This window comes from Phacochoerus africanus, chromosome 12 (genome assembly GCF_016906955.1).
Source record: "Phacochoerus africanus isolate WHEZ1 chromosome 12, ROS_Pafr_v1, whole genome shotgun sequence".
In the NCBI taxonomy this organism is placed as follows: Eukaryota; Metazoa; Chordata; class Mammalia; order Artiodactyla; family Suidae; genus Phacochoerus; species Phacochoerus africanus.
In genome coordinates, this window is record NC_062555.1 from 53,027,187 (window position 1) to 53,043,673 (window position 16,487).

The 16,487-nt window shown below is 43.4% G+C and overlaps 1 protein-coding gene across 1 annotated transcript in view; it reads left to right on the forward strand.

Moving 5' to 3' along the window:
- Positions 1-3,544: 3,544 nt before the first annotated feature.
- The window catches only part of FRMD4A (FERM domain containing 4A), a 358,568-nt gene continuing 345,625 nt past the window's right edge, over positions 3,545-16,487 (forward strand). The window contains exon 1 of the mRNA XM_047755369.1: positions 3,545-4,091. Within this exon, the coding sequence (XP_047611325.1) occupies positions 3,999-4,091 (93 nt within the window). The 5' untranslated portion in view covers positions 3,545-3,998. The remainder of the gene's footprint in view (positions 4,092-16,487) is intronic.

The window sequence follows — 16,487 nt, forward strand, 5'->3', positions numbered from 1 at the left end:
GTGGTGTCCACAAGAGACTGCTTCCCGGACTCCCACGGATACCCAAATCCACGGATGCTCAAGTCCCTGACAGCCGGCCCTCCATATCCACAGGTTCCACATCTGCAAGTTCACCCAACCTCGGATCAGAACCTGTATCCACAATTGGATGCAAGACCCGGGGATCAGGGTGGGGGCTTGTAGTCCATCCCAAAGGCTTTCCTCATGTCCTTGTGTCCTCTTTCATCTGGTCCTAAATTCACCATCTCCCAGTCCTTGGTTCCAGTGTCCCTGTCCCCTCAGTGCCAGTCCTCCACAGTTTACCCCCAGATCTCTTCCTTCCCCTCCCTATGTGACTCTGCCCAAAGCTCCATGTCAGGAGGTTGCTTCAGCATGTGGAAGGTCATAGTGTGAGACTAGAAAGGAATAGAAAGAGAGAAGCAAGGTGGTCCCCACTCCCACCCCCTTCTTCACACTGGGCATGGCTGATGGCTCCAGTGGTGATCTGGTCCTGCAGGTGGGCCCACAGGGTCCCCTCAGCCTGAAACTGTGGTGGCCATTCTGTGCTGCCTCTCCAGCTTCTTCCCCAGCTCCTTTGGGCTTCTCGGCTCTTCCATCCCCCGTGCTTAGCTCCAAGGAACACCAAGGCAGTGCTTCCAGAGATACTAGCACTGCTCAATCTAACACCATTCCCTGTACTGAAATTCTCTCTCGGAGTTCCTGCTGTGGCACAATAGGTTAAGAATGTGACCGCAGAAGTTCCCATCATGGCTCAGCAGGTTAAGGTCCCAACATTGTCTCCATGAGGATGCAGGTTCGATCCCTGGCCTTGCTCAGTGGCTTAAGGATCCGGCATTGCCACAAGCTGCCGTGTAGGACACAGTTGCCACTTGGATTCAATCCCTGTCCCAGGAACTTATGTATGCCTTTCATATGCAGGTGCAGCTATTAAAAAAAGAAAGAAAAAGAAAGTCTCTCTCTTTCTATGACTGGTTTTTTCCCTTTCCCTTTCCCTTTCCCTGACGGGCCCCCTGGATACATCTCCTTTTGAGATTTCTAACGCACTATAATCTGATAAAGTCCTTTGTGGCAGGTGAGAGTGTGATGGACCAAGTCAGGCCCTGAAATCAACCATGTTGGTTTTGGTTTCCATTTAGAATGACGGTTCTAGCTGTGCTACCTTGATCAACTTAGTAACCCTCTTTGGGCCCCAGTACCATCCCTTGGAAAACATGGATAATGAAACTTAATTCCATCACTGAGACCTTGGTGACCTTCCAGCACATTACCTGGTGGGGACTCAGTAAACGTTAGTGACCCTCACCTCTCCCAAAGTGGTTGTATCTACAAAGGTATGAGTGCATATCCCCTCCCAGGAAACATATTTGTATAGTAACAAATATATGGTCTTCTGCAAATTAATATTTTAGACTTGATAATTAATTTTAAACATGTTACTCTCAAACACCCATAGCGAGACCATCAGAAAGATAATTTTGAATAAACTGAACTTTCAGAACCTTCGGACCTCTCTGAGGAGGTGCTCCCTACTCTGTAGGGACTGGGGAGGGCTCTCTGTTAGCTGGGAGGAGGCGGGGGTGCTGAGATGAGAAATGATCCTGTCCGCCCCCGACCCTCCCCCACCAAGGGGGAGCAGATGTGTGGGGTTCCGATGTGTGGGAGTCTGGCTGAGGGTTATTTTTGTTTCCATTAACATTCTCTTCTATATGTATTTCAACTTTAATCAAAGGCATATGTTTTCGTTTTATTTGCACTTAGTTCATCAAAGTGTCCCTTATGATCTGAACTATGCCGTGAAACCTTAAGCTCTTCAGCGAAACACTCATTAATACCCCTGGGAAACAGGAAGTTGCATTTAGTCAAATATAAATAAATCCAGCTCCCAGGGGCTTTGCTCTGGCCAGGGTCAGGAAAGAGACAGGGACTTCTCCGTTGATCTGATCCATGGCCCGCTCGCCAACTGCACTTGCAAACAGAAATCCCGGGGCTCTGAACAGATAAGGGCTTTGCAAATGTGCCTGTCCTTTGTCCAAAACCGTTTGGGAGTCACACGGGGTTTTATCAAGCAAAGAGAGTCTATTGATTTGGCCAAGTAATTGGGTAACATTCCAAGTGTATTTCCACCCCTGAAAGAGTTTGAATCTGGGCAGTGCAGGAGGGAAGCGAGAAAGAGGAAGAAGGGTCTGGAAGCCCAGACCACCTCACCACAGACTCTTTGCAGGTCAGGCTGGAGAACCTTCCATCTTTCCCTGTCTCCCCCCCTTCCCTCTCACCCTCTCACTAACTCTCCAGCTGCACATATGGAACCCATTACGAACAAAGCCCGATTGTTATATATTTGGAATTTCCCACATCAACTTGATGCTTGCTTTAACTGCCTCTTAATGTGTGTCTGAGTTGGGTGACCAGACCCCCGTCTCCATCCTTCCCCTCCCCTGCCCCCGGGAGCACCCCCTCCCTTTCAGGAGTCTTTTTCCTGATTCGTTTGCAAGGGGTGTAAAAACTCCACTTTTCTTCCCTGCTGCACCCGCCCCCACTTCCCATCACATTCTTAGAATAAACAGAACTTTCTTTTCCGTCGTTTTCAATAAACGGGTCTGTAGAGAATAAATAAAAGCTTTTCCCAAGGCATAAGAGTGGTATTAGGCAAACACCCAAAAGCATGGGATTATTACAAAGGAAGTGGCATTCCTTTCATAAAACCCCAGAACAGAGAGGAGCAGCGGATGCTGAAATATGTTAGGGAAAAAAACAAACAAACAAAAAAAAACCCAAACCTAAAATACCTTCCGTTCTAGAAGCTCCTTACTCGTTTTTTCTTTTTAGTGATTTTCTTTGCTGTAGAAATAAGCAGAGTTAGAGAGGAGTAGAGATAGGGGAGATTGCATAAGTGAACAGTATATCAGTAACAAAATATTACAGGAAACTTCCGGTTTTAGAGCATGTGTACCGTCCGTCTGAGAAGCCTGTCTGCCATGGAATTACGCCATCTGATTAGCGAAGAAGAGACCAATGTGATGGGTGAATCTGAGCTTAGACAGTCCTTTTCAGAGCCTCATAAAAACCAAACATAATTTCTTTATGTTTATTGGCACACATAAAAATAAATGCTCTGTAACACAAACATGTAAATGAGGAGCAGCCAAATGCAAGTCTGTCTGCTGTATTTGATTTGATTCGTCTAAGCCATGCGATATAAACATTTTCTCCTCTCCCTCTCTCTCTTTGTGGACTGCGTTCATATATATAATTCACTGTATGCCTACATTTATTTTCTGTCCGTTGGAAAGCAGGAAGGAAAAAATATGCGTGTCTGATGCTCAGGGTCCTTCTTAAAATTTAGGACTGGGTAGAGGAGTCTTCCCCCGCCCCCCCGCAAGTCCCCAGTGTGTTATGTCACTGCCCTTCATATTTTTCCTGTGTTGGGAAGAGAGTGAAATCAGAATGCAGGACTGCACATTAATCTCCGCTCCAGATGGTGATATTCCACATAGTCTTTTTAAGGTGAGCATGTGACCTACTGGGCGGCCGAGGGGCTTTGGAGTCACGTGACGGAACGAATACTACGTCTGATAGGGCTTCGATCAGACAACTGACCTGGTTACCGTCTGGAGCCACGAGAAGCAAAGTTGACATTTCTGGATCACTCCCCCCCAGAAGCGCCACTGGCCCGCTCCTGGGACATGCAGACTCGCCGAGAGCCTGACACGCAGGGGTGGACAGGAGGGAGCCAGGCTGGGCAGCTGGAGGCCCGCTGAAGTTTCTTTCCTCCTCCCCATCCCCCACCTCCGGACACACCACATCTTGACTCATACGGTGGAGAGAGAAAACTCTTTCGGTCATTTGATATTTGGGAAACCTCCAGGAGACGGTAACTTAGTTTGGAGGACGCCTCCATCTCTCCCTTTGCTGGGAACACGCGCGCACACACACACACACACACACACACACACACTCACTCTTACTCTCACTCACTCACTCACACCCGGCACTACACCATGGTGGTTCAAGCTGCAGTGGCTCCGAATAGATCCCAGAGACTTTTACTGAAAATTCCTTATGGATCGCTGAGAAGACGCAGCGTGGAGAGGGTAAGCGACGTGGCGGGCTGTCTGTTTGTCACCCAGCAATTGCTCCAAAGGAAGGGAGACGTGTCTTTTCATTGTCCATAGCATTCCTTCTGGTAGTCATGTTTTTCCTGAAAAATTCACATTCGACTGTGGAATACTATGGCCTATGTAATTTTTTCTCTTAAGTAGATAATGATGAGAAATTTGAAACTGATTTTTGTCGGCTGCGCCTGGGGGTGGGGGCAGTTAGAGATGAAATGAGAGAGAAGAGATTGGGGTAGGAACTGCCCTCTGGAAAGTGTGGATGATTTGAGTGCTTGCTGAGAACAACTTTGGGCTGCAAAACCCTGTTTTCTTCCCCCTTGAGTGAAACAGATCCATTAGTGCAACAGTGCTGCAAATATTCTTTCCTCTGCTAGGTGACAGTGTCATCAAAGGAGGTGATGATGACCTTAGGAGCGCTGAGGCTCTTTGAGGGTTGAAACGATGCACTAGGTTGATTAAAACCCCTCTGTTGTTTTGTTATTGCTGTTTCAAATACCTTGCTATTATTTGGGATTTTTTTGTAATATTATGGATACTTGCTCAAAATTACTCTGTTAATTTGCTGAAAGCATGCTTACTTTATGGTAGCGCCTGCCAGAGAAGATGCCATAAAGCAATAGAGGGATTTGTTCTTCTCTAAGCAGCGATGCAGTTTGGGGGTGTCTGTCGTTAATGCACATCTGGCTGACCTCAGGATGTTGGGCTCGTTGGTGTGGAGACAGTGCCTTCACTCACGAAGGACCCAAGCAGTTTATGGGTCTCAGAAACCTCCAAAGCCCCTCTGTGAATCATGGCAGGCCCCTCTGTGGGCTATGGATGTCTAGTTAGACGTTTTAGGTTAAGGTGTAATCTAAAATCAATAAGGCAAAGAGCATCACACAAGCCTCTTGTGATAGATAAGCAATCTGCCACATCTTATCAAGGGGAGCGGCATTTAACTCAAGTGATTTTTTCTGGTTTGTATACGTAGTACTCAGTGAATTTTACATTGAAGGAAAACACGATTCAAGCTTTAAAAATACGAGGGGCTATCTAGACTTCCAGAGTTGTTTCCTTGACTTTTGGTGAGTTAGATTTTTTTCTTCCTTTTGAGAAATAATGAAAAAACTTCACTTCCTATTCTAGCTGTGTGTAGGTCTTTCTTCAATTATGTGTCCTGTAATCAGGATCATCAACTTAAATGTATTCAGTGCCCGATGTATATTTGCTTTTATACCAAGAGCTTTAGGGTATGGAACCAACAGTTATAGCAAAATTTACAGGGTTATCATTATATTTACAATTTTAGTGTATATTGAACATGATCTTAGGTTCTGGCGAAAATTTTTTGACCTGTATGGTAACTAACTAATAATATGCTCTGATCCCAAAAGCCCACTTGGAAATGTTGAATTTCCCATGCTGGAGTTGTACAACATGACTAAGCTAAGGAGAGAATTATCCTACATACATGCACAAAAACATCCATAGTAATCTATTTAACCACTAGAATCTCCAGATGGGTGTTTCATGCATCATGTATGTTTAGTAAATCCAGATGTATCCAGTTACCATTTCTGGTTATTCGTTTAAGAAAAAGCAACAACACATGAAACAATGGCATATATAAAACACGTCTATTGTTGTACGTGTTGGTGTCGCTTACATTCAAGATGTAGACCCGTGTCCTGCCCTTGGGCATGAACCAGTGTTACCCAGGATTTAGAAGTCTGATCTCAAAGCTTCTGGGCCTTAACAGAAGCACTCCATCCTTGGAGCATCCAATGCCCTATTAATCGCCATTGCTAGCTGTAAAGCTGGGTGGCTGGGTCACTGTCACTCACAAGAGGAGCCCCTTTGTGTTCCTATGAGCCCTCCACCACAGGGGAGAGGGAAACTAATTGGAATCTATGATGTCATGTCAATTTCAATTGGCTGTTTTATGCCATTGCTGATTTTATGACAATTTTAAGAATCAGAGTCATCCATTTCTATAAGAGGGGGCAGGAAAGGTGAGAAATGGCATCTGCTTTCAGGGAAGGCACTGAGAACCAGTATTCTTTTCTTGGGACTCCCTGGATTAAAAGCAATGACAGCTTTCTTGATTACATCAGCAGCCTAGAAGGTGCCAGACATCCAAGTGATTTCTATGGTCTCATGATATTTAATAATGGTGAGACCTTGCATTTCTAGAACACCGTTGCCCCAGTGAACTTTCTTATCTGTTACTTCCCTTTATAATTGGGTGTAGCTAATAGGGCACAGAGAATGGGGATCATTACCCTTGTCCTGTGGGAATAGGGAAACCAAGGCATGTGGAGATTCAATCTTCTGTCTAGGGATATACAGTCAAGGACAAAGCAGAACCTAAATCTAGGGGCCTGGTATCTTACATCCCAGCCCTTGAGCCCAGATTTGCTCCCTGGGGGCGCTTTGACGTTGCAGCCTGGCCCTGAGAGATGGGTTACCTCCACTTGTCACTAGTACTTCACAGGAAATCAAACTTACCCAAGGCAGGGATGCTGACAACCAAAGAGAAGAACTTGTGATGTCATGCCTGGACAGTCATGTGCCCCTAGGTGTCCAGGGTTAAATAATGGCTTCCATTTTCCAACTGATTATAAGCTGAGTTGAAGAAACAGAAATGCACCTTTCTAACTCTGCTACTTGGACAGCTGTCAAATCCTGATTACAAAAGCACTCAGGCTGGGAGACCAAGCCTAGCTCTTGTTCATGTGTTTCACACACAACCATCAACCCATCACTGAGCTAGGCAGGGCAGGAAAAGAAATCTAAGAGGCTGAGTTTGGTATCTGAGATTTGAAACAGCTGAATAATTGAAACAGTTATAAGTCAATACAATAGGGCTCTGATCCAACTACAAAATAAGTGAGGAAGATGACTTAGATGAGACAGGAAGAAACCAGGTGAGATGCAAAGAGTGGGGCTTGCACCGAACTGTCCCAAGAAACAAGAGCCTCATTATCTACTAATTGTGTGACTTTGGCCAGGACTCACACTGTCTCAGCCTGGTTTATTCATCTGCGTTTCCACCTTTGAGGATGGCTGTTAAGATGTATGTATGTAAGGCCTTGTCATGATAGCTGTCATGTAGAAAGAAAGCAATCATCAGTGATGGGCATTTTTTAAATTTTTATTTTATTGAAGTAGAGTTGATTAACAATATTGTGTTAATTTCTACTGGACGCAAATTGATTCAGTTATATACATATGCCATATGTTATACTCTTTTCCATTATGGCTTATCACAGCATATTGAATATAGTTCCCTGTGTTCTGTAGCAGAACTTTTCTCTTTATCCAATCTATATATAATAGTTTGCATCTGTTAATCTCAGACTCCCAATCCCTCTCTCCCCCTTGGCAACCACCGTCTGTTTTCTATATCTGTGGGTCTGTTTCTGTTTTGCAGATAGGTTCATTTGTATCATATTTTAGATTCCACGTATGAGTGATATCATATGGCACTTGTCTTTCTGACTTACTTCACTTAGTATAATAATCTCTAGGTCCATCCATGTTGCTGCAAATGGTGTTATTTCATTCTTGTTTATGGCTGAGTAGTATTCCATTGCATATATGTACCACATCTTCTTTATCCATGCATCTGTTGATGGACGTTTAGGTTGTTTCCATGTTCCTGACTATTGTAAATAGTGTTGCTGTGAACATAGGAGTGCATTTATATTTTTGAATTATAGTTTTGTCTGGATATATGCCCAAGAATGGGATTGTTGGATCATATGGCAACTTATTTTTAGTTTTTTGAGGAGCCTCCATAATGTTTTCCATAGCAAATGTACCAATTTACATTCGTTGGACATATCTTTGCTAACCTTTGAATAGAGGAACACTTAGCTTATATTTTTAATAACCAATAGCCCTTTACACACACTCTTAATCACACTTTACTGTCACTGAGAGAAGTCCTTTAAGAGATATTCACCCTATAAAGCCAAGACAGAAGTATTTGCTGGTAATAACTTCCATTGGACTCCCAATTTTATGTAAGACATGAAAAACAGTGTTTCAAATTCATTGCACACCAATGCCAAGTAACTAACTTACTCAAACCCAGATACTTCTATAGGGCTTTTTCCTTCTAGAATTGTAAAGGTAAACCAGAACTTCATGAAAAATTCTAATGAAGGTAAGAACATAGCCATACAAATTATTAAGGAAAGGGCAAATGTAGACCTTTTTTAGGAGTTTGCTTTGGAGATGGGGTGTAGATATTTGTATTAAACTTCTATAATCCTACAGTGTGAAGAAATGGTTTTATGCTGGATGACCTTTACAGGTCCAAAACCTAAGAATAAGTGGACCAAGCTGAATATGGCCCACATGTTGTAGTGTGTCCATTTATGAAGGATGCTCATCTCCCCCTTGATCTAGCCTCTCAATCATCCAGACCCACATGTCCTAGAGTGGGCTGGCCATATCTCTTCTCTTGAGTGTCTCAATACCTCAAATTCAGCACATCCAAAGTGGAATGCATCATCTCATCCACAATCCTGTTCCTCTTCCTCTAGTACCACTAGCCCCCTGAACATCCAACATAGAACCCAAGCATTTTCCCTGCTTCATTCCTTTCCTTGGTAGCTCCCATCTAATCAGTCACCACGTGATGTCACTTTCAGCCTCCAGAATATCTCTCACAGCTGTCTGCTTCTCCCCATTTCCTGGTCCAGGCCTTCATCATCTTCCACTTGCCTATGTAAAATCTCTGCCTCAAGATAAGTACAGATGTCTAAATGTAATTACAAGGCCTTTCATAATCGGGACCCCACTACTCTCTCCAGCCTCATCTCTCCCCATCCTTTACCCTAAATCTTGTATACTCTAAGCATACTGAACACATGTGCAGTTCCTCCAAACTATCCTGTCGTCCCTTGCCCCAGGGCCTTTGCACGTGCTTTTGTGGGCTTGACACATAGTGCCTCCTCCCTCTACCTCCTTAACTCCCTAGTCACATCCTTCAGCCTAAAAATAACACCCTTTGGGAAGCCTTCCCAGGTACCCCATCCTCTCCCCAAGTCTGAATAACTGCTCTTCCTTACTTCGGACTCCCAGAGTATCTCCCTCACAATAGCACAAATCACAATGCATTGAATCTGCCTCTTGCCAGCCCGTTTCCATCTCTATCTTCCACATGATAATAAGCTTCTTGAGGGAAGGGAACACATTTTGTCCCAGGATCCTAACAGAGGGGCAAGAAATATTCACTGGATGAGGAAATGAATGCAATCTGAGAGTTTTCATTGTGGCTCAGTGGATTAAGGACCGGACATAGTTTCTGTGAGGTTGCAGGTTCGATCCCTGGCCTCGCTCAGTGGGTTAAGGATCAGGCGTTGCCATGAGCTGTGGTGTAGGTCACAGATGAGGCTCAGATCCAGCATTGCTATGGCTGTGGTGTAGGCTGGAAGCTGCAGCTCTGATTCAACCCCTAGCCTGGGAACTTCCGTAGCCTGCAGGTACGGCTGTAAAAAGAAACAAAAACCAAAAATCTGAAATCTGCTAGAAACTTCCCTCAGTGAGGAAATTTGGGAGGAGGATCAGAATGAAGATATAAACAGGAACAGCCTCAGTCTCATTTCTTAATGTTAAATGACCATCAGCCCCCTTTCTGCTGGTGGAAATTGTATCCACTCTTCTATGATAATACAAACTGAGGAGACAAATGCTTTTTTTGTATTTATTCTGAAATCTAAGAACCAAGCACATATCTTTTAGTAGAACAACGTGTGTGTGTGAACAACTGATCAGACTCATTACATGTCTCTCCACAGAGGAATATAAGTTGGACATTTTTATTGGAAAAAAAAAAGCATTCTCTTTTACCACAATTATTTAAATATCTAACTAAGAGGTTTTTTTTTTTTTTCCCTCTACTGGAAAAACTGAAATGGTGTGGTATTTCTGGAGCAGTATTTTTAACGCAGTATAAATTAAACCTTTTTGCACCCCCATTATTCATTATTGGATGTGTTATTCCAGGTTGACGTATGGCCCGTCTATTATTTTGCAAACCATTACATTATCACAGCTGCTAAGCTGCATAACTTAAGAACTCAGAATACAACAGAGCCTCTGTCATGGAGTGTGTGGTGCTTACATTCTGAATGTATTCATGCAGGGAAGTGTGAGACTTTACCAAAAACACATCCAGCAGACGGCTTTTAGGGGATATTTATTACCGTGGAGAGCAGACAGCCAAGAAATGGTTCAGGCAGATCAGCGTATTCACACATATTATTATCCAACCCCCTCATCCTGCATACGATTGTGTTCCTTCTATAAATATACAGCTCTCTGGGGGAAGAACATGAACTGTCAGGGACTCTGATTCTCAGGCCCACAGGCTGCATTAAAGGCCATTTTCCCCACAGTCCCGTGTGATTTTAAGTGACACCAGCTTGATGCGCCAACATTTGCCTTGATTTTTACAGCGGCTCAAGTAAAACCAGTGACTTCTCATCTTGGCCTGAATGAGATGGCCTAGGGGAAAGGCTGGCCCTCTCCTGGGTCCCACTCTAGGATTTCATTCCTCAGGTTGGCAGGGAAAGCAGGAGTGGAAATCTCCCTTCAGTTGGTCAGGACCCCCCAGGAGCCTCACCATCTGGCCCCAAACCATGGCTCTCAAGCTCAGTATGAAACTCAGGGATGATTTCCCTCTTTAGACCACTCATCCGAGGTCCTGATTCCTCCTCAGGACTCTCGCTAATATCTTGAGTCAAATGCCATCACTTATCCTAAAGCAGTGCTTCTCAACTTTGGCTTTACACTAGAAGCACCAGAGGAGCTTTAAAAATCCCAGCACCCTAGAACCACCATATAATCCAGCAATCCCACTCCTGGGCATATATCCAGACAAAACTATAATTCAAAAAAATACCCATACCCATATGTTCACTGCAGCACTATTCACAATAGCCGAGACATGGAAACAACCTAAATGTCCATCGACAGATGAATGAATTAAGAAGATGTGGTACATATATACAACGGAATACTACTCAGCCATTAAAAAGAATTGCAGCAACATGGATACAACTAGAGCTTCTCATAGTAAGTGAAATAAGTCAGAAAGAGAAAAACAGATACCATATGTCATTTATATGTAGAATTTAAAATATGGTACAAGTTAACCTGTCTACAAAACAGAAACAGACTCACAGACATGGAGAACAGACTTGTGATTGCCAAGGGGCAGAGGGGATGGACTGGGAGTTTGGGGTTAGTAGATGCAAGCTATTACATTTGGAATGGAGGGGCAATGGGGTCCTGCTGTATAGCACAGGGAACTACATCCAGTCTCTTGGGATAGACCATGATGGAAGATAGTATGTGAAAGGGAATGTATGTATGTGTGTATGACTGGGTCACTTTGCTGTACAGCAGAAATGGGCACAACATTGCAAATCAACTATAATTTTAAAAGATAAAAAAATTAAATAAATAAATAAATATGGAGTTTCCGTTGTGGCACAGTGGAAATGAATCCGACTAGTATCCTTGAGGATGTGGGTTCAATCCCTGGCTTCACTCAGCAGGTCAGGGATCCGGCATTGCCATGAGCTGTGGTATAGGTTGTAGATGCGGCTCGGATCCTGCATTGCTGTGGCTGTGGTGTAGACCAGCAGCTGTAGCTCTGATTCGACCCCTAGCCTGGAAACTTCTATATGCCTCAGATGTGGCCCTAAGAAGCAATAAATAAATAAACAAATAACCAGCACCCAAGCTGCCCCCAAAATCAATGAAAGTCTGGATCTCTGGAGCAGGGACCCAGGCATCATCTATAGTTAAGCCCCCAGGTTGTCCTTCTGTACAGCTGGATTGAGAACCCCTGAGATTATTGCCAAGATGGATTGTCTAGGCAAGATACCAGTTTGAAGAAATTAGCTAGTTCCTGTGCTTTCCAGCCTCTCACATAAAAAGGAAATAAATGATTGATTGTGTGGGATTTTTCATTGAGTGTATCATTCTCCATAGGGGAAAAAACTTTCCATCTCTTTGACAGTTGGATCCATATTCCTGTGGACATCCTATGAAGTGCCTGACACTTTGAGGTCACATTCTGGCAATTGAATCCCCCCTTCTGGAGTCATAGAGGCTATTACCATGCAGGACTTCCTTTCAGATAGTTTGAGATCAGAACCACCCAATTCAGCTACTCTGGCAAAGTTCTTCTCCACTGGAGCTTGGACACAGCCCCCTTCCGGCTACATTTCAACCCACCATCTTGCATCCATGTTCACAAAATCAACTCTGTATTCTCAGAACTCTTTCTATAGGTGTCCTCAAAGCATATTTCTTAGAAATTGCTCCAGCAGAGTGAATACTATCCACCTGTGTAATATGAGTTTCTTTGAACACATAGTTGAAAACATTCCAGTTTTATTTGTATTGAAATATCAGCGTGCCTCTGAGAACAATATTATGTGTAGGCAGCATTATAGAAGAAACTATGCTGTGGATCTATGTTTTCTAATCTGGGAGGGGATGAACCACATCTGTGGGCTTTTTCATCCTTTTTTCTCTTCCCTTTCAGGTCACTCAGTAACTGCTTCAAAGGACTTGATCAATTTTTCTAAGTCCTAGAGCCTTGACTAGTGCCTGGCATATGTGTAGCATAAATGTATGCTTATTGGATGAATGTGAACAGATGAATGAAAAATGATTTCATGGTCATAAACTCAAACAGAATTGTTACCCAAAAGATAGGATTGCAAAGTGCCTGCCTTTCTTATGTGGATTAACATATGTGTCATTATCATTTCCCCCAAAGTGACTTAATTTAGGATGCTAGATCTTTTTAGTAGAGAACTTGCTCATGTAAAATTTCTTGAAATCCTTCTCTACAGTGAACCCTTCTGAGTATGTGGACAGCCCTTTTCCTTCCCAATAAGAATCTGTATGAATACTTTAAGACAGTGTGGAAATATGCCCCGATTACTTTCTTCCACCACCCGCTAACTTTTCTCAAAAAAGCCAAGGTCACATTTCCATGGGAATAGATTGCTTCCAATTTGTCCTTCCAATCCCTCTGTTGGAACATTAATCAGGAAAACCAATAAAGCTCAGAAGTATATTAGTCATTTCTGGAAAATGTGGTCTAACTTCAATCAAACAAAATCAGTCTCAGGGAATCTAAGACCTAGAACCCAACACTCTGTGTATTAATTCTACAGATTTTTACTTAGTACCCACTGCGCACCAGGCAGTGTTCTAGATCCAGGGGATGTAGCAAGGTCTCTGCTTTCAGACTGCAGTGGGTCCTCCTTCACTGCTAATGTGGAACCTGCAGATACAGAAGGGAAGTGTACTGTGCCATTTTATATGAGCGATTTGAACATCTATCAACATGGGTATCTGCAGGGGTCTTGGAACTCATCCCCCATGGGTACCCAAGGGTGACTGTAATTGGTGATAAGGCCTATAAGGAAAGATACAGTGGAAGGAGTGAAAAGAGATGGGTATGCTGTGTTTTCTACCATGAAGGTGGTAGGTGTCTCTCTGTTAGGTGACGTTGGAAGAGAGGCATGAAAAAGTAAGGGAGCAAGGCATGCAGCCATCTGGGGAGAGAACACACTGGTCTGAGGAAGCCTCGAGTACACAAGGTGTCACATGGTGGATTTGAGGAGTAGAAGGGTGCAGCTGGAGCTGGAGCAGGGTGAAGGGGGGTGGCAGGCCAGGGGCTAAGTAGGAAGGAGAAAGTGTCAGGAGCCCAGATGACAGAGGGGCGGCACAGGCCATGGGAAGGCCTTCTTGGTTTTACTCTTGAGCGAGACAGAAGATCAGTGGTTTAGGGCAGAAGGATGACCTCAGCTGACATTTTTTAAAAATGTTTATTAAAGTACAGTTGATTAACAATGTTGTGTTAATTTCTGCTGTACCGTAAAATGGCTCAGTTATACATGTATTCTTTTTCATATGCTTTTCCATTAGGGTTTATCACAGGATATTGACTATAGTTGGACCTTGTTGTTTATCCATCCTACATAGGCTGATCCCAAACTTCCAGTCTTTCCCTCCCTCAACCCCTCCCCCTTGGCAACCACAAGTCTTTGGGTTCTGTTTGTTCATTTGTGTCCTATTTTAGATTCCACCTATAAGCGATATCATATGGTATTTATCGTTCTCTTTCTGACTTACTTCATTAGTATGATAATCTCTAGGTCCATCTATGTTGCTGCAGATGGCATTATTTTATTCTCTTTTATAGTATTCCATTGTGTATAAGAGCCACATCTTTATCCATTCATCCGTTAATGGACATTTAGGTTGTTTCCGTGTCTTGGCTATTGTGAATAGTGCTGCTATGAACATAGGAGTTCATTTGTATTTTTGAATTGTGATTTTGTCTGGATATATGCCCAGGAATGGAATTGCTGGATCATATGGTAATGCTATTTTTAGTTTTTTGAGGAACCTACATGTTGTTTTCCATAGTGGCTGCACCAATTTACATCCCTACTAACAGTGTAGGAGGGTTTCCTTTTCTCCACACCCTCTCCAACGTTTGCTATTTGTAGACATGTTAATTCAGACTTAGCTGACTTAAAGGAGTCCCTGCAGCTACTAGACTGATAGGGACCCAGGTGTGGATGTAGATGACTCATTAGGTCGTGAGTGTAAGAGTCTTGATCAGAGATGCTGACTCTGGATTGATGAGAAATAAATGGATCCCACATTTATCTAGAATATGGAGTTGAGAGGACTGGCTAATGGATTAGGTGACAGAGAAAGAGAGAAGCCCAGAGGGCATCCTGAGCATCTGGAGAGTGGAGTTGACACTAAGATGGGAGGTGCTACAGGACAGCAGGGCTGGGGAGATGAGGAGGAGTTCTATTTATTTTTCATTTTGGGGGGAGTGGTTATTTTATGATTTTCATTTTTTCCATTATAGTTGATTTGCAGTGTTCTGTCAATTTCTACTGTACAGCAAAGTGACCCAGTCATACAGGAGTTCTTTTTGGGTGTGTTAAGCTTGAGATGAGTTAAAAGTTCAAATGGAGGATGTTAAAAACACGTTTGGCATTTAGATGAGAGTATGAATTGGCGATATAAATGTGGGCGTTAATCAGGGGGAAAATGGACCTGGCTTATCCCAGGCTCTGAAGAGGCAACTGCGTATATCTCTTCCCAGATTCAGTCAGTGGCCACACATGGACTGCTTGAAATGGGCCACAGTGGGAGAACTGACACCATGGGAATTGGCAAGCATTACAAATCAGGGCATTTTTTCCGGGGAGTCAATAGTTGAACACTACACCCTTGGAGGATGGTGTTTATAGCCAGAGGACTAGGTGAAGTCACCTGGATGGTGGCACAAGGAAATATTAGAGGACTGGACCCAAGACTGCTCTAAAGTTTAGAGGCCAGTTCCAGGAGGAAGAACCAACAAAGAAGCGAATACAGTGCCTGGAGTGAAGTGTAAAAAGAACCGAAGAGAAATTCCCAGAAGGGAATGTTGGACTATTCATTGCTGCTAAAAGTCAAGTAGGACAAGGACTAGGAAAGCATCTCACTGCAGTGTTATCAAAAAGCCTGTGTGCAAGCTGCATGCATCGGATTCCCTGGGTGTTCTCTAAACCCACAGATACACGGTTTGTGTCTCAGACATAATGAATCTGAAATTCTGAGGACTATAAATGGACTGAAGTTTTTAGAAACCGCAAGTATAGACCAGAAGTATAGTTTTCCAGAAAAAAGGCACTGGTGAAGTAGAGAAAAGAGCACAGCTTAGGAAGGGGGAAATAAAATAACAAAGGCAGGAAAAGGGAGAAGATCTCAGGACAACATCTTTCCATCCTGAGGTCAGTCCTGGACCACAGTAAGGAGTAATGGGTGAAGGTTATGACAACCAAGGCCAGTAGTGAATTTCCCCCCCTCTAGAATCCTAGAAACTCAGTGTTCCTATTTTAAACAACCCCCCTCAACTTAAACCACTATGTCAGAAAAAAAAAAATGGAACTGCAGTCAGTTCCTTAGAGCTAGTCCAGCCAAAAAAAAAAGGCAAGAGAGATGAAAGACAGATTTCAACATCTTATGTCAATCACCTGCATCAAAAGTCAGCACCTGACCACTCAGTTTTCACTTTCCTACAGTCTGTCTGAGGAAAACCTCTTTTCTTTTGCTTTGCTTTGTTTTGCTTCTGAAAGTGTTTTTAAAAAGAGGGGTTGCTGCTATCATGTGTCAGAGCTTCATAGCCCAGCTGAGTCCCAAAATAGATTTAGAAGGTATAATTTAGGGCTGAGCCAGCCACCAAATGCCTGAGATGAGCAGGTCCTAATTTGAACCCTGAAAGATGGGGTTGAGACCTATTCTGCAAAAGCAAATGGATTTGGATTGAAATGAAAGAAATCATGT